This window comes from Parasteatoda tepidariorum, chromosome 3, assembly GCF_043381705.1.
Source record: "Parasteatoda tepidariorum isolate YZ-2023 chromosome 3, CAS_Ptep_4.0, whole genome shotgun sequence".
Lineage (NCBI taxonomy): Eukaryota > Metazoa > Arthropoda > Arachnida > Araneae > Theridiidae > Parasteatoda > Parasteatoda tepidariorum.
Window position 1 is genome coordinate 35,573,536 of NC_092206.1, and position 24,149 is coordinate 35,597,684.

Sequence of the window (24,149 nt, forward strand, 5' to 3'; positions counted from 1 at the left end):
AAAAAAAAAAAAAAGAAAAAAANGATATAAAAAAAAAAAAAAAAAAAACAAGATTAAAATTTTTTTTTAACAGGTAAATAAAAACATAAAAAATTTGGGATATGTTCAGACTCTTTGCTTGATAAATAATACAATTCTTACAAAATAAAAGAGAAAGCAAACAGGTCATGCTTAAGTTTTATGCAAGTATAAAAATAAGTGTTAATAAACACCTAAGTTTTCCTTTTAATGTGAAACACTTAAACATCCTCAAAATACTAATAAAAAATCTTTCAACGTTATTTGAATCATTAAAATTTCAGTATAGTCTTTAGTTCATTAAAAATTGAACTTTTATTTAAGCTAAAATATATGTTCTTCAGTTGAAATGGATCATCAAGAATATTGTAGGCTTCTCCAAAATTCTGAAATTAAAAATTTTATGTTAATTTTTTAATCATTCAAACATAGAAAACAATTTGTTTGAAACATTGATGAACAGATGGCGTTTTTATTTTGTTTAGTCATATAATGAGAAAAAATATTTTAGGCAAAGTATTAGTTGAAATATGCATAAACAGGAAAACAATAGCCTTTTTGAATATTTTAAAAATTTAGAATAAAAGTATTAGAGCTCTTTTATTTTCTTTCTTGTAACTCATTTCGTTGTGCTGTTTTCTACTTAAATTACTTATGTGAATATGAGCTATTATTATGTAAAGCTAATATAATTTAATAAAAAGATGTTTCAATTTTATAACCTTTCTTTTCTGAAGAAGAAGTAGTGGTGAATGATATAATGTATTTTCAGCAAAGGATAAAAAATATATAGTTTTAACAAGTTTTAATGTTTTTTATTAACATTACTATTATAATGTTTCAGAATCATCAGTGAGTGACAAATAGAAAAGAAAAATGTAAATAGATTTAGGCAGAAAAAAATAAGTAATTTATTTTCTACACTACTTGTTAAAAACTAATTTATTTATTTACATATTTTTTAAAAAAAGGAATGACATGATTTTTAAAACAGCTCATCTGAAGTGAAAAATTAGATTTTTTTTTAATTTTATGTGTATTTTATGAAACAAATATTCTCTTTTTAAAAATATTTTTTTAACATAATTATAAATATTATAAACAGTATTTCCTTTTCCTAAAATTCTTCTTCTATTTAATAAAAATATTCCTTTCAGAAAATATTTTATTTCAAAAATGAATAGAAAATTATTTATAAAATATAAAGAAATAGCTTTTATTGTTATAGCATGTTTGGGAACAACACTAAATTTAAGTCATTACTATTTTCAACAATATATAATCTTCTTACAAAGAATTTAAGCTATCTATAAAATATAAAAATGTATATTTTCCATGTTAGTAAACATAAATGTATGCATGAAGAAAAAAGAAACAAAAGTCAAAGGCAAAAATAGTGTAAGTTTTCAAATTCAATTATACAAGCTACACTGGGAAAATCATGGATATACAGAAAATAAAAGAAAACTTTACTTTACCAGATCATCCTTGAAAATGCATAAAATAAAATTTTTCGATTTCGTCAAATGTCTGAGGCATGAAAAAGTATTATTCCTAGAATCTTCACAAATGCAATCAATTTCACAAGTCTGAAATAAATTTTAAATAAAAGAATATATATATAATGCGAAATATAAAAAATACTTGATTACATTATAGGGTTCATACTTAATTTTTGGGGAAAAAATTATCTGAGTGTCCCCTAAGTAACCAGAGAAACAATTTTAAAATAAAGCATGCAGTTTTTCAATGAATTAGTTAAAAGCAAAAACACGAGAATAATATAGGCGGACAAAAAAACAACAGTAAAATCTTAAAAGCGGGAATAATTTAAATATGAATCAATACTAATATAAAATCATTATCCTTTCTTCATACTATATGCTAGTTACATTATATATTATTATATACTAGTTACATTACATAGTGAAACCTCTCAGGAGCGACCAGTCTCTGATCCACAGTAAAATGGTTGGTAATGGAGGTTAGTTGTTCTTAGTGGTTACCTCCATTGACTTCAAAATTTTATCAGGGGTACATGATTTTTTGTAAGCGATTTTAATTTTACACAGTGTCATTTTATTGGCACAGAAATACCCCTTGTGCTGGTGTCATGAAAACTCACTCGATGAACAAAACTTAGCATCAATAAAAACAACCCCAACTCATATAATTATGTGTAAAAAGAATTTATCAATTATTAATTATAGAACTATATTAAATAAAAACACAATTATGTTTTTAAAGTTTGCATTTAATTTTATACCATGAAAATAAACTTACTTTAATAAAAAATTAGAAGAGGATTGTTTATTTGAGATGATTTTTTGAAAATGATTTCTTTTTCTAATTTAACTTCCAAATCTAAAAATTAATCATTGATAAGATTGCTTTTAGGGCATTCTGACTGCAACATGCCGTTGTCCTTCTCTTTCAGAGATCATCAAAAATTACTTACCTCCGAAAAGTGTCATAAATCGAGGAGGTCACTACACAGAGGTGATCTTTCCTGGAGGCTACACTGTACGTTCATATCGTATGTGGTTATGTTATATTACATATGATATTCAAAAAATATCTTTAGAGACTAATTACACTCTTTGATTAATTTTTGAGGAAGTGACTTAAAAACGTGGATTACCTCTGTAAATTACTGCTATTTGTCTAATTTTCATACAACATGGGAAGATTACTATATTATAAGAACAAATAAATTATATAAAGTAAATACAATAATTATTGTTTAAATATTTATTTAAAAACATAATTCTACTCTACTTCCAAAAATTATTTATAAAATAGATGGTATTTGAAATTTTTTGTGCTTTTTTATGTTTTCACAATCTTACAACCTTTGGTGACATGAAAAAGGCGCTCTTCAGAAAACTATATGCAATGGTCCTTTAATTACAGCAAAGCTGGTATTTTAGATTTGAATTTATTTTCAATAGCTAAGACCCTTGCAAAACTACTATCCTATCAATGTTAGAATAGCAATTAATTCCTAATTCAGAATACATGGAATGGGTCATTGTCATACTCTCTACACTCATTGATTGATTTTCTAAAGGATTATCTTTGACATCACGGAAAACAAACTAAAAATTTAAATAAAATGATTTTTGAAGAGTATTTTTACTTTCGATAAAATGTTTGAGAAGAAACAGTCAAATCTAATGCATATTGGCAAAATTTGATTAAGACATACTGCATATTAATGCACCAACAAATTAAACTCTTGGATTTCAACAATTCACAAAATTTAAACCAAATGATTTTTTATCAGTAATCCATCACCTGAAAACTTTGACCTTTAGTTCAAAAAAAAATATTATTAACTTATTTATTATTACTAAATTATAATTAAATTTTTAATTGTGTTTATAAAAAATGATCCTAACATTACATATAAATTTTTATAAAATCCCAAAGTTAACAATTATGAGGAAAAAGAATTCTTAAAAAAGTTCCAGAAATTTTAATTTTTCTAAGTTCTTAACATCTTTTTTCAATTTTCTTGAGTATTCCTTGAGTATAGTTCAAAAAAAAATATTAAACCAAAATTCTAATTAAATTTTTAATTGCATTTATAAAAAATGATACTAACATTACATTAAATAAGTTTTTATAAAATCTCAAAGTTAACAATTATGAGGAAAGAAAAAAAAAGTCTTAAAAAAGTTCTTGAAATTTTATTTTCTAGGTTCTTAACATCTTTTTTCAATTTTCCTTTTCCTTGAGTATTTTGTGATTGTTTAAACCAATTTAAAATCCTCTGGATTTTCAAGATTAAGTTGTATGATCCCTACATTATATTAAAACTAATTACATGGACTTCTCCACTTTGATATTGAGGACAGCCTGGAACAGACTTTTCACTATATTCTCCTTGATGTTCAATAATGAAAGATTGACGGTTATTGACTTTACGGTTTTGGTTCCTTAAAAGAGGTGCAAAAGATTCTCCATCAAAATCCTTCGGCAATGGGATATTTGCAAGGTCTAGAAATGTTGGTGCCAGATCTATATTAAGTACTGGATACTGTAAAAAAAATACAGATAAATATTTTTATCTTAAAACTCAGAAAGGAAAATATACCAAATGCTACTAATAAAAATTATAAAAATGCAAATATATTTACATCAATTTTAATTCCCTGTTTAATTCCAGGACCTGACACAAAAAGAGGAACTCTAATATCAAAGTCATATAACTGCCTTTTGTCCCATGGCAAGGAAAACTGGCCTGCACAAACATATTCATATTTTATTAGATATTAGTTTGGCATTACACTGCCATTAAAAATGTTCAACAAATACAAGTCAATATAATTGATAGGGCTTGTTAATTGAAAGAACTCGCAGTGGCTTAGAGGTTAGAGCATTTGTCTCCCAATGAGATGACCCAGGTTCAAATCCCAATGGTGGCTGGTTTTTACATATTCTGCTCTTGCTTACACCGATTATAGTGCTGACATAAAATATTTTCAGTGGTAGACAGATTATGGGCAAGAATCCCCTAGCCAGCTGGCTAACAGTGGGAAGTTTTCATGGTTTTCCTTTCCTTGTAATCCAAATGCTGGTTAGTTCTATCAAAAAGTCCTCCTCAAAGGCTAGTTTGTACCAATACTTGATAGAGGAGTCTCCTTGCCTTCTGGTTTGGATTCAATATTACAAGACTATGGAATTGAACACTGATGGTACTAAACTCAAAATTGGGTCAGCTATCAAATACCGGTTATAAAATAAAATTAATAGGGCTTGTCCTCAAATGAAATTTAAAAAAATTTTTTTATACATAAACCTTGACGTACTAAAATTTTTACAACAGCAAATAAAAAAAAAGTGGAAAAAATATTACAATTAAATAAGGATATTAAATTAAACATGTATATATTTTTATTTATGATAAATAAAGCAAAATATTTTATATTTCCCTGATTGGAGAAAACTTTGAAAATGTATTTTAACATTTAACAATTTTTGATTTTCCTGGCAATAGAAATACTGTAAAATACTATTCAGAAAAATTCTATCAGTGCTAAGAAAAAAGTTTGAAACTAACTTTTGTAACTTTCTGAAACTCTCCTTAATCAAATATTGGTGTAGATAGGATTCAAGTTATTTTTCCGTTAAAATAAACCTTGACTAAGATTACTTAAAATAAATAATTTTAGTACTAACCTAAGTGAAATCCATTATCAGATGAAAAGATTATGTAAGTATTTTCTGACATATTTTTATTTTCTAAAAGCTGAAGGATATCAATGATATAATCGTCGACTGAGAGTAAAGTTCTCCACCTAAAATTATAGAAATTAAATTAGAAACTAGTTAAAAAGATTACACGAATAAGAATTAGTAGGTAAATTGTTATACTTGATATGATCCTTATACTGTTAATTTTAATTAAATATTCTTTTAAAAAAAATACAGTATACTAAAATGTAATAATGTTTTATCCAGCCAATAATTTATGTGTTAACATATCGATTCCTAATTTTCTCCCCAACAAAAACTAAATGATGTTCTACATGCATCTGAGTTCATCTATAATGCAAGATATATATTAAAAGATACTTTGGATCTTACCATTTTCACTGCAGTACTTAACTTCTATAAACTTGAAATATAATATAAAAATTTTATAAACAATTATTTTAACGGCAAGAACTTAATTTTCTAAGACTATCAAATAGGCTGAGACTGAAAATAAAAAGAAAAGTAACATAATTTATAATTCAATTACAGGAATAACTATATACACAACAAAATACAAAGAAGAGACAAGAGAACATTAAAAAATACCCATAACAATAGTAATATTTGAAGTAGCACTTATTAAGTTAATTTTGTAACTTCTTAAACCCTGGATCAGTAATTAGCATAAGGGGAAGAAGACTTTTTTAATGAAGAAATAAAAGATTTTTCTCATAGAGATAATGAAGAGATATTTCACAAGGTTATGAGTGGATAAGAGATATTTAAACAAAAAACTGATTAAATCTATATTTAAAACTATATTATTTAATATTTCACAATAAAATGGTAGTGTTTTCATGTCAAAGAAAAAAGGAAAAGCCAGAGATAGTGAGGTCATAATACACCAAGTACTACTTTTCAAGTTGGAATTTTAATTTTGTTAAACAAATTAAAGTACCATTAAGTTCCAGAAAAATACTTAGCACCGCAACTGCTTATTGTACTTGATATTTAAAATTTTGAAAAATAAAAAAAATTAAATAATTTTTGAGGATTTTAAGTATGCAGTTTTGCAATAAAACTATAAAAAATAACAAAACTACATGCATTAAAAAATTCTGATAAAGAAAAATAAATAAATAATTTGCTTTACAACAACTGTAATGATTAAAAATAATAAGCATTTGCTAGAAAAAATCTTCTTAGTACTTCCCCTACTAAAAGAATTGTGCCTGAGTATAAATTAGCCAGCATGCAGTTTTTAACAGCTACACCTAATTAATACCAAATAAGGAAATCTCACAGATCAGTTGTGTGCTGATAGTTTTCAAAATGAAGAGATCTTTCCAATGAATCAGCGAATTATTAATATGATTTTTGCATGGTACAATCATTTAAACTAATTATTTCTCAGGGCTTTCCCAAAAGCAACTTAAATTTATACACACAAAAATAGTTTGCTAAATTTCAAGAAACAATGGAGATTAAGCACAGATAGATTCAAATAGTTCAGTTTAGATTCAAGCAGGGTTCGAAAAACCACCTGTCCTCTGCGGTCAAAAATTCCTTGCAGACAACAAATTTCTCGAATCCGACGTCCGCACGGACGACCATTTTCCCTTTAATATTCATGATACATTTTCAATTTTTGTTATCTTACAAGAGTCTAGCGCCTCACTTCTAAAATGATCCTCTAATCTAGAAATACAGCAACATACTGCTTATGGTGGAATTGATGTTTTTTCTGTCTGGGAGTACTGCAGCAGTTGAAAAGGGCTTTTCAGCAATGAACACATTACGTACTGGTCTTAAACAAGCAGCATTAAACGTGATTATGAACATCTACCTAAATGGAAAACCTCTTTCAGATTTCTGTGCAGAAACCTCTGTAAATCATTGGCTTGATTGTGGAACTGGCAAACGTCATATTTGATTCATTTAAAAAATGCAGTACACTCGGATAAATTGACATTCCAGATAACTTTTGTCATTTAAACTACTTCATAAAAGAAATAAATTATTTCATAAAAGAAATACTAGGTTACTATTAGTAACCTAGTATTTCTTTTATTACTGTATAATATAATCCTAGTATTTGTAATCCTAGTAACTTCTAATATACTGTGCAATTTATATAAATGTTTGTAATAAATAAGAGAAAATTATATTTTTATTTATTTAGAAGCTATGGGTTAGTTTCAAAGGAGGACAGGTACATTGTTGGGCAAGCTGTCCTTGGGGACAGGTAAAATTTCTGAGTTTTTTCGAGCCCTGGATTCAAGTAATCATAAACATGCAGAATAAGTAAAATTTTTAATTTGAATTGTTAGCAAAGGCAAATATTTCAAACTACAGACTACAATACCAAATAAAGGTTTTCTAATTTCCAATCAAACCTGTTTTGAAAAACATCATCAATGCTATCAATTACAGTTTTTGGCAGAGGTGTAGGTGGCTGCTGAATCAACCAATGTTTTTTCTAAAAAAATTGAAAGAAAATCTGTAAAAAAAAAAACTTCGTTTACAATGTAGTTTACAAGGCAGCAAACATCTCTTTTAACTTAAATTACAGTAATTCTAACAACTTTTTTCAAGTTACAGGAAGACTAACTCAATTAAGCAGATTTTTGAATGTAAATAAATTATCATTCAAAACCTCTTATGCGAGTCTGACCATCTATATTGCTGCGCAATTGAAAGAACAATGTAAGCACTTCACGATAGATTTCAATCAAGAAAAGAGGATGGTAAACTATTTTCTTTCTATTTCTAAAGCTATGAACTCTAAAAATAGAATTTAAAAAAGAAAAAAAAATTATTTTCGAAATTTTTTTTTATGTAGTACATAGCTTCATCATATAAAAATGCAAACGATATAAAAATCTCAATTTTGAATTTCATGTGGCTTGTGTTGATTTTTCAATCACTCGGGAGTATAATGCTAATTTTCCTAATAATAAAAATTGCTAATTCTTCCACAATCCTACAATGATAAAATTTTATTTATAATTCAAATATATATTTGTTTATACACAGAATTGTAAAATTAAATTTAGATACAGCGAGTATTGTGTTAACAAAATGAAAAAAGGAGGAATGACAGAGGATATATTTTTTTACAGTTATTGAATGTCTAAAATTTTTACATTTCTCATGCATTGATTTTATCACCAATGTTATTTTTTTAGTCAGTATATTCAGTAATATAAAGATTGTTCCAAAAGTTACCAATAATTCAATAGAAATTAACGAAAAACAGGATGAAATATAAATATACAGTTTGCTCTATTCTGTTTAAAAAACAAGAAAAAGTTTTCTCACTAAGTTTTTTGGTTAATGGATAACACTGTTAAAAGAAAAAGTATAAAACAATATTTTCAAAATAATGATTTGTTAGAGGCAATACAAATATCTCAGTTGGAAAGGTCTGGAAGGAAACAAAAAAAAAATTGCTGTGTAATTTTTAAGTCTATCTTTAATGCAACATAATTTTTTAACACCACCTGTTAATGATAAAAATTAATAAAAAATTCAATGATTCATGGCTCAATTTAAAAAAAAATATATATATATATTATTTTGTAAAAAAAAGAAAGAAAATCAGTTAATCAAAGTCATTTATATATTTATCCTTTTTTTTATCAAATCATTAAAACTGTAAAAAATTTTGGCATTTATTGAAGAAAAAGGGGGAAACTATTCTCCAACAGAAAAAATCAACAATACTTAATACTTCACTATGAATTAATAATAGCATTCGGAAACAATACTAAAAGTCAATATATACTACAGCATATAATATATATTATTACAAGTTATACATATTCTAAACATCAAGGGATGGTTCTTCCTAATTTTTCTTTTTTCTACAAAGAATAAAAATTATTTATTTTTAAATAATATTTTTATTCTCAGATATATTATTTAAATAATATATCTAATCAATTTATGTTGAACAGGAATGAGCAAAAAAAAATTATACTAATGTTTTAAGCAAACTAGAAAAAGTTATAATTTTTGTAACAAAACTATATGACTAATGCTAAAAAAAAAGTTTACCTGTCCACCTGGAATAGCAAAATTAGGTGTTCTTGGTGCCTTGAAAGAAGAAAACTTATTTTTATAGGGAGGAAATGGTGTAAAAGGAGCATGCGGAGCAGGAGGTGATAGAAACATGAAAAAGGGTGATGTCCCATTTTGAATATGTAAAAATTTCAGTCCTTCTTCAAACTAAAAACAGAAAATTCAATATATATACATATCAATTTAAAGAAAACTATACACTTCAGCACTTTAGATGTATACTTAAGATTATATTTTACTCTTAGAATTTTTTTTTCATTATAAAATAAATGTTACTTTGATAAATAAAGATTTCTATAACTTATCAAACAATAGAAAAAAAAACAAATAATAAAAAAAAAACAATAATAAATTTAATAACAAACAATAATAACAAACAATTTTAGTTACTACTATAGCCTAACACAGTCATTAAAAAACATAAAAAACACATTTACAAAATTCAAGAAATTTTTTTTTAGCTCTATGCATTCAGCACTGTTTTTATCAGTAAATTATAGTAAAATGACTTCTACCAGATATTACAAATGTTAATAATACTACAAATGTTAATAATACTACAAATGTTAAAGGATTGTCATATTTCCAATACAAATTTCTAATATCTTATTTGAAAACTGATTTTTGTACCTTTGTTAAAAACTCGGGTAGCACGGCATGTTATTAAGAGCACATCTTTACGGTTTGCAAAATTAAACAATTTTGAAGATGTTTATTTATAATATATATATTCAATAAAAAAGCAAAAATTAAAAACCATGTTATGCTTCTATTATATATAAAAAAAAACATTATTAAAGCCATAACCAAAAAAAAAACACTGCTTTAAAAAAGAAGTTTAAAAACAGTATATAATTGTTTAACTGCCAAAAGCAGCAAAATTCATGCAGTTAGTCCAAGAATTCAAACTTCAAAAGAATTCAATTTATGTTTCATAGATAAACATTTAATCAATTAATCATACATAAAATAACATGAATATGTTTGTTATAAAAAAGTCAACAATAGAGATCTAAACATATTATATAAAATTAAAATAAATCTACATAATTGTCACATTATTTCTGTAAGGGGAAAAAAACCAGTTTTAATTAGTTTTATAAAGTTGTATAACTAATTCCATATTAACATTATATGACATGATGCTAACTGATTCTCATATAATTCCAATGCTACAAAATAAAAATCATTAAGAGTCATATTTTTTAATAATTTCAAGCAACCAACAAAACACCAGAATCAGAATAATTTAAAAATGGTTTTAAATTTAAAAAAAAAAAAAAAAAAATTAAAATAAATTATAGTTTTCATTTACAAATAATTTTTACAATAATTTAAAATTTTAATGGAATATGTTATAAAACATTGAAAGGAAAAAAAACAATTAAAAAAAAGGAACGAAAGAAAATTAAGAGTAGATAAGGTAAAGTCATAATTAGAACATTGAGTATAAATAATTTTGTCAAATATTTTAAAGCATCCATTGGAAAAATTAGATTAAAGCCACTACCACAACATTGGTTAAATAATCTTGCTCAGGTTTAGAGCCATGAGTTTTTTCTTCTCCATTAACAGAAAGGGAGTAATTGTAATAACATGAATTTCCAACCTAAAAGAAAAATTAATGAAAATGTTTTTCTACAAATTTAATGAACAGGTTAAACATTTCAATGAAAAAAATTTTTTTAATGAAAACCAAGATTATATTTTTGAACTTACTAACTATATTCTGGAGTCCTTTGTTTTATTTATTTTAAAGAGAATTTAATTTCAATTTATTTAATTTTTAAAAAGTCAATCTATTCAAATAAGTGGAATAAATATTCATTTATAGGACATTAATAACAATATTACAAAAATAAAATAAAAGAATATTAATAAGCTTAGGCCAACCAAAAAAAATACAGTCGAACCCCGCTATAGTGAACCTGGGATATAGTGAACACTTGGATGTAGTGAACTTTTTTAGCGGTCCCGTCCGTATTCCTATTTAAATAATGTTATTTTTAACGCTTATAGTGAACAGCTTAGAACTTGGAAACTCGGTTATAGTGGACTCAAATTTCATTTCTTTAAATATCTTTTTCAGTCCTCCATCTTTAAACTTGTAGGTGTTGGGACTGAAAATGAATGCATTCCTATAAAATGTGTCATATTACTCTCCTTTATGCTTATCACTTTTAACTATACTGTAATAAATGTCAAACAGATCATTTATCTTATACTCCCCCCTCCCTGACAAGCCTCGCTATATCTCTTTTCCCCAAGCTTGCTCTACAACTAGTTAACTTGGCCACCTGCTGAATTTTTGGAATTTTCTTATCTGTTCAAACCATATTCTTTACAAATCACCCCTTGACAATCAAGAAGGGGAACAATTTAACTCATTCTACAGCTGCTCTCTTCATATTCTTACATTATCTATTTGAGACAAGATTTTTATTTCAAAAGCAGTGAAAATGGCAAATTCTCTAAAGAGAAAAGCGTTTTCGATAGAGGACAAAGTTAAAATTGTAAAGCGTATTGATGATGGAACCAATCAATCGACACTGTGTAAGGAATTTTCCTTGTCAAAATCTACAGTTTCAAACATTTGGAAAAATCGAAGTGCAATTCTTGCGGCATACGACAAAAACATGGTTTCATCGAAAAAATTGTGTGGAGCTGAAAGAGAAAACGTAGAAAAAACTTTGTCAAGATGGCTCGAAATTTTTTTCAAAATGTAAAAATCTTGCATTCTTTGCACATTGTAGATAAGAAAATTGATGAACTCAATTTAAAATCAAATTGTGCTCGATCAAAAATCAAAATTTTTTTTCATAAAAAGTGAAAATAAAACTAATATTTAGCAACGTAATTACTTTTTCCATCAATTTTTGCTTTATTATCTGTTAATTAGTTAATAATTTTTTAAATAACTTATGCAAAATTGCAAAGCCAATTTTCAATCATTCAACTGTCTTATGCAAAAAATATTCTTCAAAAAATTTAGATATAGTGAACCATCGGTTATAGTGGACATATTACTGAGTCCGCAGACGGTTCACTATAGCGGGGTTCGATGGTATACAATATTAATAATATCTAAACACCAGCAAAATTTATAGTAAAGTGAGCTAATACTAATTAAGCAGAACCTCGATCAATCATTTCTCATTCAATCATTTATTTCCATTGATAGATATAAGAAAATAGCGAAAGCAGGTCAACATAAAATATTAAATGGGCTTGAAAATGCAAGAAAAGTATTGAAGACTTGGAAAGGACTTGTAATTAATAAATGTAAAAAAATGTAAGAAAGGACAAAATTATGCACTTATGGCAAAAATATTTTCGATGCAAAAGAAAGATAAGTAAAGAAATTTATTTATTTAAAATATTTGGAAATTTGGGTTTGAACATACTCTTTTTAACTCATTGCAAACAATAAATTCTTGACATTTGTAAAAGATATCTGTTCATTTTCTTTAAATTCAAGTTTATACAGAAAAATCTTTATTGCTTTAAAGACTACAAAAACTTTTGGACTGGTTGTGATTCTATTTTACTGTCTTCATTAGTATCACTCAGGACTTTTGTAGCTTTCACAATATGTTTTTGTACAGGCAACACTGCAATTTTTAATATTTTTATCAACTGCTGCATAAACATTAAACATGATGTTTGAGATTTTCCTAAACTGCAATTAATCCTCATTTTCTTCTTTATTAGCAAGAGGAAGGGCGGGGCTCTTGACATCAAAAACTGGTTTTTGAAATAAGACGTTAAAAACCTAGGGCAAGATTCTTTCTTGAAATTGGAGACATTTCATTAGATATTGAATCATACACAACATTTGCATTATATCCCAGCAAAAACAAATCTGTAGGTCCAGCTCCACAAAACTGCTGTTTGCCACCAGCTAAAGCGACGGGTCTGTGCCGGCAAAAGTCACTTTCAACTGTACTAAAGTGNTTTTTGCTGGGATACTATGATAATTATGATTTATATTGTATATCACATATAAAAAATTTTGCCAAAATTATTAAAACTATTTTAATGGTAATCTTAATACTTTAAGATCCATATTATAACTATTTGGTTTATATTACAGGTAATAATTATGAGTTTTTAATTAGTGTCACTGAATATTGATTACATAAAATTAAAGTGTTTGCCAATAATTATTCGATATCAACGCATAATTTTTTAAAATTCATTCTTAATATATGTTGTTATTAATTATATTCAGGGATATGTCAGACCACACGAACAAAGCTTTGAAGGAAATTCAGGCAGCTATGGAAAAATTTTTGGTTTAAAAAAATTCCTGCAAAACCTTTTGTTAAAAAATGTGTCACTTTGCAAAATTTTTTCATGTTAAAAAAACATATGCCAATTTGTATATTTATTAGTCTGAATTCCTTAAGTTAAGTTATAAATACTTCTTATTTATAAAACTAATAATCCTTACACTAAAATTTTGGGTTTTTGACACTTGACAAAAACTATGACAAAAAGGGTTTTTTGACATGTTGGATTAAACCATCGGTTAAATTTTGATAAAACCATCAATTCTCAAAAACTTTCCAAACCAGATCAGGAGTGACTGTCTTTTTCTCAAAACAAACCAACTTTTTTTTTTAAATGTCAATAGAATTCGTGAATGATAGACATAAAAACCTGCTAGTTTCAAGCAGTCATAATTTATATTATAGAAGTAAAATTTGTGACATTACCCTTACAATAAGATGATACAGATAGGTAAACAAAAGATGTGGGAAGGATGGATTAAGGTTCGGATGTACATCAAACTTAAGTTCTAATTTTTTCAATAATTTACAAATCATGAGAAGCAAGATAACATATTACACGCTGAATAAAAATATATAGATATATGATTTAAAATTTTTATTCAAAGGAAAGTGCAACTAAATTTTAGCTTAATTTATTTTCCATGTTTCAAAAACCAATATTCAATAAGAATTTTTTTTTATTTAAAAAAAAATTTAATTTGATAATGGAAAATATAAATTTATAATTAATTTTAATAAATTTATTTTACAATTAAAATATAATCTAATATTATTCTTACCAAAGCTACCCACTGATCCCATCCTGGAGGAATGTGCTTCACACCACCAGATGCGGCAGTACCATACTGAAACATAATGTTAACATGTAAACTAACCAAACTATTAACAGCATAATACATATTTAAATATATAATTAAAGAAAGTATTTTTTGTTTTTAAAAAAATTGTCAGAACTGGTTATGTTTAATTTTAAATTCTAATCAGAAAATTTATACAAAATTTATACTGTTTTTTCTTTTGTTTAAATACTTGTAAAAATTAGAATTTTAAAATTTTTTCAATTATCATTACAAAGATAATGTTTTATTTAATTATTATTGTTTCATCTTTATTTAAATGCAGATATAATGCAATATATATAATTTAGACTAATTTTAATTCTAATAATTCAAAATACACCAAATTTAGTAAATGGTATGTTATCTGGGCAATGAACATATTCAACTGTGCAATGTTAAGAAAGGTTTAAAAATAATATATAGATATATTTTATTGAAAATCTATTGAGTCTCCAGAATATATAAAATAAGTTTGTAAAGATATGAAAAATTTTAAGCTTTAAAATACTAAAATATCACAACATAAAGATATAAAAAAATGTTAACTTAATAGTTCTTTTTCTGATTAGAAAATTTAAAGTAACAAAAAAAAATGTATAAATAAAAAAAAACACTAATTTTATCTTTTTTCTAAATATTATAAAGAGGATATCATTTATGGAGTATTACATTATTAAACCGGTTTTGATTCAGTATTAAAACGAAATTATAACTGATTCTTGAATAAAAAAATAAATCTCACTTAGAGTTAAGAACAGGCTTTATAGTTCATACATTAGAATTTATTTAAAAAATCAAAAACAAAATTGTGAATTCACATACTTGGTTTAAATATTTTCCAGCGTAAAATGTAGAATATCCATGTTTTTTAAATTGAGTTATAAATGATTTTTGCTCGTGAGTTTTTTGCCATGCTTTAGAGTTGCAATTTCCATGCAAGGAATTATTTCTTACTCCATGATTGTGTGCATACTTTCCAGTTAAAATGCTAGCTCGACTTGGACAACACAGTGGTGTTGTAACAAACTAAATAGACAAAAAACATAATACATAAATGTCTTTTTCATTAATACATAAGATGGGTACATAAATATGCATTTTTTCATAAAATTGCAAATATTTTTAAAATTATGCTTTAATTAATAAGAACTAAATATTTGCACATGAAATTTCATAGCCAAATTCTGCCATGATCAATTTTTTTTCAGAATGAAAAAAAAGAAAATTAGCAATTTTTTAAATGAATTACTGTATAACTTCATCCCATTTCTTATCATTTTTTTAAAAAATTGAATCAAGTTTTGAACCATATAGAACAGTTCTGCAAAATTAAAAGTTTCAAGTAGTTTATCATAGCCTTCGCTAGCGATACAAAATCAGCTATTTTTAAAGAATATAGAAAAAATTTGCTTCTAATTTAAGCAGATTCTTAAACAGTATAAAAATAATGACATACTGTTTTCATTAAAATTATTTTTAAAAAGAAGCAATTGTACATGGAAAGTACAAATAAAATTTAAAGTACAAAAATATACATACTATATATCAAACACTTCTATAATTTGAGTTCAGTTTTATTAAAAAAATAATTACTAAAATTTATACTAACAGCTTTGAAAATAAAACAATCGAATATTTATTGTAAGCAATTACAGCTAATACAGTACAGCAATTACAGTGAAAATTTTAAAAGTGCAATTACAGTGAAGTTCTATAATCAAGTTAAAAAAGGATTTCTTTCTATTATTAGGTTATAAATTGGGGATATTTCTACATCGTGATCTGTGGCAGAATAATCTCCAAGTCTTGGCAACAAGAAACTAAAAACATAAATTTTTTTTTTTAAAAACCCAACATGAAAGGTATAATTCATAACCATCCCGGGCAAGCCTCTAAATGTTTTTGTTTAAAATAAATTGTAAATTTAAAATCTATTTGGCACCTTAGCGACTGTCACAATACAATAAAATTTAAAAAAACCCAACTTGAAAGGTATAATTCATAACCACCCCGGGCAAGCCTCTAAATGTTTTTGTTCCCTGTGGCAGAATTTTCTTGGGATTTCTGCGACAAACCTCTCTAGCACTAATATTTTTCTGCAAGATGCTTTTAATGATAACAAGTATGCATGTTACTAATTGAATTTGAAGTAACAGAAACGTTGCGTTCACAATAAAAAAAAAAACTTTTGAATAAAATAAAAATCGTATTTAATTTTTAAATGAATATGTAATGTTCTTTTTATATATTATTCTAATACAATGGCGAGATTCTCCCATTTTGTACGAAGAAAACACAATAATTATTTCCATTTTCGCATTCCGTAAAACATCTCATCAAAAAAAAAAATTTAAAATCTTGTAATCCGTAGCAGTGACTGCTGAAAACAAGATCGACGGCGAAATCACGCTAATCGGACTCCTCAAAGGGGGGGGGGGGTACTAAATGCAAGTTTCGTTTCGAGATTCAGTTGTTGTAATAAATAATATCGTATTTAAAATACAGGGTTTTAAAGACTGTGAAATAAATGCCCCCCCCCCCAAAAAAAAAGAAAAACGATAGAATCATTGTTTTAAAAATTAAATATTCATAAGCACGATTCGAATTCCCCATATTGTCAGAAATATAACGGGATACTTAAAAATCACGGGAAAATCAATATCAATAAATTGCCGAAAATACAATCTAAACACTGCATGGATTTGTGGTAGTATAGGCATAAAGTGAGAACGTCAAAAAGAGATTATTCAATAGCGCAATTTAAATTTTCCGTGTAGAAATAATATTGACTAAAAAATAACAGGAATTTTAAAAATCCTATGGAATTCAGTAGAATAGCACATGTAATAAAAAGCCGAAAAACGGTGAAATTGTCACAGTAAAAGTAAATAATTGATTTCAGTTTCGAGTATAATTAAATTGTATAAAAAACATCGGGATTTGTTTCTTTTAAAAATATGAAAATAGAGCGTGGATTAACAAGAATATTGGCGCAAAATAAGCGTGCCAAAAGAATGATTTCTGGAGGGGGAAAAATCGTTCAACATTGCTGCAGAAAAGAAATTTTTTTCTTTATTATTCTATATTTTTCATTCTTAAATTAGAATAGAAAAATCAGGAACATTTCTTTCCTCTCTGATGTGCTAAAAAGGCATCTTTTAAATATAATTATAAAGAAAAAAAAATTTCTGCAGAAAAGAAAACCAAATTCCTTTCTTCCTAACAGAAAATTCTTTCTGCAAGAACTCAGCAACATTCTGCGACAATGTCGCTGTGTCGCCGCGATTCTGCCACGGGGTTTTTGTTTAAAATAAATTGTAAATTTAGAATCTATTTGGCACCTTAGTGACTGTCACAATACAGAAATATCCTTTATAAATATTTATAATGAAAAAGAAAGAACTAAAATATGTTACCATATTCGTGAATTCAGCTCCGTAAGTTGCAAGAAAAGAATGAGTTTTTTTCATCGGAAACTAGAATAAAATAAGTTTTTTGAAATACAGGGAAAAAATTTAATTAATTTTAGGGTGACCTGGGGTAATTCCTGATCAAAAAATGCAAACATCTATTTTGTAAGAAAACTTTTCAAGATAGAATTATAATATTTACTGGACATTTGAAGCTACGTGAGATGAGTCCTAGACTACCTTGTTTTGTTTAAAAATCTAATTAGAATTTAAAATATTTTAAATTTTTAGTGATCAGGAATTATCCCTTCTCTTGATCCTTCCTGGGGTGATTCCTGATCACTTCTGGGGTAATTACTGATCACCAGTTTTAATCAAAAAGGGGCTGTTTAAAAGTAATTATACAGTGGCAATTAACAAATAATACATCAAGATCAAACAAATGAACCAAAAATATATGTTTAAGCAGCTAATAAAACAATTTATTTAAAAAGCAAAAATAAAGGTTAACATTTTAAATTTTCCAAAAATCTTTGTATCGTGCCATACATTTTAGGCAAGCAGCTAACACATTCTCATGTTCTGCTGGAATATAAGAAAGAGTTTCCACATGGGTTACTTTTGCTGGATTTTGTAACTTCATTAAGGGAGAGTGTAAAGTTAAGTAAGGTATGTCAACAGCTCTGGCAGCAGCTCTCACACTGAAATTTTCATTTTCAATCATTAGAAGAAATTTATTAATTAAGAAATTTTAATTACTAGAACTAATTTTGCTTTCTAGAACCTTAGTATCCTTTTTAGGCTTATAATTTCACACCATATTTAAATTAGGCTAATTTATAAACTTAAAAATTATTCTAACAATGTACACACATAAAATTAAGATAGAAGCAAGGTACGACAAATCGGAACACATTTGTCTAGCATACGGTTAAAAACAAATTTTGCGATTAAATTGAGTTCAAATATATTTTATAGTCGTTCAACTTGATAAATATGAACTGTTACTTAAGAAAAGACAATTAGCTATTCATTAGCTTATTTTAATATTATTTATGAAAAGAAATGACAATGATCAGAAATTACCCCAGTGATCAATAATTACCCCATCTGTAGGGGGCAACATTTGATATAGTTTCCTATAATCAATTATAATGTTTACAGTAGATGTGGAACAATTAAACAAGAGCTTACACTATTTTCATATCAAAGAAAAAGAAAGTAACTCAAAATATTTATTATTAAGAGAAGGAGGGAGATCTTTGCAGAAATGTGCACTTTTTGAAACCCATCTTTGAAATGGAAAATACAGAAAGCAGTTTAAAAGATACTTATTTTGTTAGATTAAACAAAAAAATATTATTAAGTAAATGTAGTTATACCTTAGTAAAGTGTACAAGCGTTTTGGTCCATGTCTCAAATTTAGAAAAAAAAAATATTTTTTTAAAATAAAACTTAGGTGATTATTATTTACCCCAGAAACAGAGTGATTGTGAATTACCCCGGGTCACCCTAATCAAATAATATGAAATCTTGGTCTGAGTGTACAATTAAGTGCCCCTCTGATTCAGCACTGTACTTTGGAGCATTTACTATACATAAAGTCGTCTATTTTCCTATTATTTCTCTTTAGATTCCTCATTATTAGAAAAAATCTCACATTTTAGTCATTTCCCTGTTTCCTGCAGGTGCGTAAGTAGTCACCAAAATAAGAGAGGCACCGTATTGTAAATTTTTACCAAAATCTTACCATTCCACCTAACGCAATATCTTGATCATCAGTAAGGATGAATACAAAGTTTGGTAATTCATCACAATTAATTTTGTACAATGAAACCAAACTTAAAAAACACAACTGTTTCATAAAAGACATAACGTACGACAAAGTTTTTTTGGAGAAATATACACCAAAAATATTTTGTCAAGTGCAAAACTAAGTTATTTAAAAATCATCATAGAAATAAATAAATTGTTTCTTATCTGGGATAGTAACTAGCGAAAAGAGGAAAAGGAATGATTTGATTATTTGGTATAAACGTTAGAATCGAGACTTAATGATATAGTTACGTTATGAGTATATAGCTCAGATAGAGTAAGAAAAAGTTTATTGGTTAATTTAGCCGAACTTTGTTCCGACAGAAAGAGGCAGTCAAAATCGTTGTATTCTGATGTAGTTATTCTGATGTAGTTATCTGTTACACTTTTCCACTAAAATGTACTCTTTGTTTGGCGTTAAATAAATATCTTTTAAATTTCCTATTATATATTATGTGTTCTAAATTTTTATGTAAGTATTTTTCGTTGTTATTTATTAGTTTAAATATACTAAATTGCTGTTCAAATTTACTATTTCCCCCCTCCTATTTTATAATAGTTATTGGCTAGTGTTTAATTGTATATTTTTTATTGCACTAATTTTCTTATAATCTTTCTAAATAACATTATTTTTGATTTCATTCCATTTTTGGGTGCTGTACAAAGCATGTTACTACTGTACTAATACTAGACACCTGTTATCACAATTAATTAATCATCTCTAATAAAAATTAGACTATTCTTTTACTGTTTCAAGATATAAAATGTAGGTACCTTTTTAATCCTACACTTCAGTGTTTCCCAAACTTATGACTTCTGTGTACCCTCTCTAAATTTTTCGTAACGCTGTGTACCACTCATAAAAAATAGATATATTTTTTTAAAAAATATCTTTATTTTTACTATAAAAAAATTTCACCAAAGTTAAAAATCACAACTGGTTGTTGACACCACTAATTATTAACTCTGCAAAAAATAGCCTATAGAAAAATAAGTCATCGTAACATTTCATGGCTAGCTTTGTTTTTAAGTAAAAAATTTTGAAATTTTCGTTTGTTGCAACAGAACGCGTACCCCGGTTAAATTGTTCCTGTACCCCTGGGGGTACGCGTAACACACTTTGGGAAACACTGCCATACTTGATGAAAAAGAAAAACTGCTGTGCAATTGAAAAATCAATGTAGCAACAAAAAAAAATCAAAATTGAGATTTTTATGTATTTGGCTTTTTTTTAAATAATAAGCTACAATTGCAAAAGTAATAACTTTTAAAAAATAAATATTTTTTATAATTTTTTTAAAATTCGATTTTAACGTTCATAGCAATAGAATGAAAATAGTTATCAAGCCCCTTTTTACTCAAAATCCATCCTGAAACACTTGTTGTTTTCAATTACAAGCAGTATACTCATGTGAGCTTATAATTTATTAATATATTATAGTACACTTTTGTTTGCTATACATATAAAAGTATGCTTAGTTACTTCATATTATTATTACATCCACTTACATAAAAAAAATTTTTTTGTACTATTTATAAAAACTTAATTCTACGACTTTGTCTTTATTTCCTGATTATAAAATGTAACTAATGTACTATTAAAATTAATATATATTTTTTTAATTTGAATGTCTTGTTGAATAGATATGAGTCGTAAATGTATGGGTAATAATATTTTGCAGATGCAAGTGACAAAGTAACCAATGAAAAACAGTAAATTCTGTTTTATTTTTTATTTGAATAAATAAAAAAAATTAGATACATTAATAAAATGGAGAATTTACTTGCTTCAGCAAAATGATTAAATTCGAAATGATATGTTTATTAATGCTTCTGTCCCTGCCTTAAATATAATTAAATAATTTTTTTGAAATTTTCAGTGGATGATTCAATTGTCTAAACTGCCATTGTAAGTATTTTGTTTTAAAAAAAAACTTTACACACCTGAAAGAGCAGCTATCCTTTTTCTCTTTCTGTGTGTAATCAAATAATTTGGAGTAGAATGTGTAAATAAAAGAACTTATATTTGCAATAGAAATGTTATAGGTATAGCGCTTACCAATTGCATTTTTTGTTGTAACTTTTCTGTAAAATAATTCACATAAAATAAGCATTGGGAAAGTTAGAATACGATTTGCACAATTAAGGTAAATTGGTTTAATCAATACGGTAGTTAAATTTTTAACTATGCACCATGAAGTTTGTTTTTCTTCAAGTAGAATCATTTTAAACATTAAGAAACAATGTTTTTAATAATTAAAAGACTATGACAGTAAGCAGAAATTACGAATTATAATTTTAAAAAGTTTATTTCATTGTGACTGCTTAGAGGAGAATTCCATGTCGGTACCTACATCAAATTAATTGTAAAATTTAATAGTTATATTTTGTTTTGAATCAAACTTTTATAAAAGTTTGCTTTATGTTTTTTTGTATTATTAGTGACAGAGAGATTTCTGTATCAGTACCGACATCAAAAAGCAATTTCCAAAGTGTGGCTCGCGAAAAACTAAAATATCACATAAGGGGATCAACTTAGAGGGTGTCATTCCTGGGCAAATCTCTATGTATTTTTTTAAAAAGATTTTTGCAATTTAAAAATCAATTAAAAAATTTGCACCTTGATGATTGTAGATGGTGTAAACAGCTACTGATACAAAAATATCTTCAATGTTTACAACTTAAAAGATTCAGAGCACATTCCACTGGTTCTATGTTAAAGAACTTCCCATTTTTACTCTATTTTGTACTATACAAAGCATTATGTGTAAGAAAATTTTGTTTTTATTGCAGGTTATGTGTTTAGTAGAAAGAAAGATCACCCTTAGAGAACCAGTTGTTCATTAGATTTATTTTTGGGCAAAGTGTTCAGCCTTACACAGATCCTGATTGTGGTCATCAAATTAGTTTGAACTTATTTACATCAAACTTGTTTGAAAATGTTGATGTTCTGTCCTACTTGTGGAAATATATTGACCGCTGAAGAAAGGAAGGATAACTTTCGGATGGTGTGTGGAAGTTGCCCATACAACTACATTGTACGAAAGCGTTTGAGTAGTCGCTTGTATCCTAAACTTAAAGAAGTAGATGATGTCTTGGGTGGTGCTAAAGCATGGGAAAATGTGGAAACTACTGAAGAAAATTGTCCAAAATGTGGTCATCCGAAAGCTTATTTTCTTCAAATACAGACTCGTTCTGCTGATGAACCAATGACAACATTCTATAAGTGTGTAGATTGTGCTCATCGATGGAAAGAATAAAATTAGTCTTTATTATTTTTATTCAAATATGATATTTTTTCTCAAATATGTACATATTGTTTAATAAAAACAAAAACCTCGTGTCTGTTATTAAATGTTACAATTTTATTTTAGAGACCCAACATTACATTTTTTAAAGTTACACCTATTATAAAACTTTGCCTGGTTTTATTTTAAAAATTATTTTATTTTATCCTTGCCAACATAATGGATTACCTAAAGCACATTGGTATGAATGTAAATATACAAAATACTTGGTAGCAAATTTTGTGAGAAAAACTTGAAAGTGGGAGTTCTCGAATATATGAAAAGACATTTTAAAGAACATTTCATTTAGTTTAAATATATGTAAAAAAATAGTAAAAAATTGCCGGGAATGGTTGCCTATATTTATGCTAGTGTTTGTTGAAGGGGAAATATATTTTTTAGATGAAAACATGCAGCCATCTGGAAGTCATTTTTAATACTGCTGGTGGTAGCTACAGATCATTTCTGACAAAGTGAATTTTTCATTCATCAGACTTAGAAATGTAGAACAGCAGGTAAACATCAAATTTTGCTTAAGAGATCTCTTTCTGAGATCAAGACCGTAGCCAGGATATTTTTTCGGGGGGGGGGGGATATGGTAAGAAGCAAGGACAGTTTCTGACATGCAATGTAGGGGGAAAACACAGTAACAAATATTGTTTCTTCTGTTGTTTGCGAAAGTTAAACTAGTAATTAAAAAATATTACATAATAGTTATTTTTCAATTAATATTACATAATAATTATAATCAATTTGTAAACAAAGTTTACAAAGACATGCGACGGGGATTTGAAGAAAATTTTTTGATTACTTTCTTAGGACAAACCAGAATATCCCGAAATATGCTTAATAAAAGGTTTTATTCGACAGTTTTTGTTTTTCTTTTTACTGAGAGGCTTAAAGAAAGACTAAAAAGTTTGAATCCCAGAATTTCGGGGGGGGGGATTTGTCCCGACGGTCCCCCCCCCCTGGCTACGGGCCTGTCTGAGATACTCGAGATGCGTAAAAAAATCATGAAAGGATGCCATGAAAAAAACAGCTGTGTACAAGTGGGATAAGTGTAGCGTATCTACTACTACAAAATTACAAGTACAATTCACTAGTATATAAGACATGTTAACTCGACTCTATGTCGGGGTACCTTTTCATAGATGAAGGTTGACATGGTCAGTAACTACTCTACCCACAATAAGTATTTTT

General features: G+C 26.8%; 2 protein-coding genes across 4 annotated transcripts; one reads left to right on the top strand and one right to left on the bottom strand.

The window, feature by feature from the left end:
• Window positions 1-60: 60 nt before the first annotated feature.
• Window positions 61-19,872, bottom strand: LOC107452499 (N-acetylglucosamine-6-sulfatase). Of its 2 annotated transcripts, XM_043043583.2 has the most exons (12): window positions 19,598-19,871; window positions 17,854-17,913; window positions 15,260-15,463; window positions 14,378-14,443; window positions 10,814-10,912; window positions 9,280-9,450; window positions 7,617-7,699; window positions 5,203-5,321; window positions 4,161-4,264; window positions 3,848-4,060; window positions 1,497-1,607; window positions 61-404 (listed from the first exon to the last, which is right to left on the bottom strand). In XM_043043583.2, exons 1-12 carry the CDS (start codon window positions 19,718-19,720, stop codon window positions 291-293), a joined length of 1,467 nt encoding a protein of 488 aa, XP_042899517.1. In that variant the 5' UTR covers window positions 19,721-19,871; the 3' UTR covers window positions 61-290. The 2 variants fall into 2 exon arrangements, with proteins under 2 accessions (XP_042899517.1, XP_042899518.1); XM_043043584.2 differs by lacking the exon at window positions 17,854-17,913 and having other exon boundaries at window positions 19,598-19,872.
• Window positions 19,873-20,004: 132 nt separating this feature from the next.
• LOC107452457 (RNA polymerase III subunit K) lies at window positions 20,005-23,017 on the top strand. Of its 2 annotated transcripts, none has more exons than XM_071178488.1 (2): window positions 20,005-20,134; window positions 22,456-23,017. In XM_071178488.1, the coding sequence occupies exon 2, from the start codon at window positions 22,602-22,604 to the stop codon at window positions 22,920-22,922; it is 321 nt and encodes a 106-aa protein (XP_071034589.1). In that variant the 5' UTR covers window positions 20,005-20,134; window positions 22,456-22,601; the 3' UTR covers window positions 22,923-23,017. The 2 variants fall into 2 exon arrangements, with proteins under 2 accessions (XP_071034589.1, XP_015924425.1); XM_016068939.3 differs by lacking the exon at window positions 20,005-20,134 and adding an exon at window positions 21,496-21,571.
• Window positions 23,018-24,149: the final 1,132 nt, after the last annotated feature.

Coding starts and splice junctions, on each gene's coding strand:
- LOC107452499 (XM_043043583.2), bottom strand. CDS start 19,720: ATGTCTTTTATGAAACAGTTGTGTTTTTTAAGTTTGGTTTCATTGTAC. Junction 14,444..15,259: donor CTGGAAAATATTTAAACCAA/GTATGTGAATTC, acceptor ATTATGTTTCAG/TATGGTACTGCCGCATCTGG. Junction 5,322..7,616: donor GATGATGTTTTTCAAAACAG/GTTTGATTGGAA, acceptor CTATAATTTTAG/GTGGAGAACTTTACTCTCAG.
- LOC107452457 (XM_071178488.1), top strand. CDS start 22,602: ATGTTGATGTTCTGTCCTACTTGTGGAAATATATTGACCGCTGAAGAA.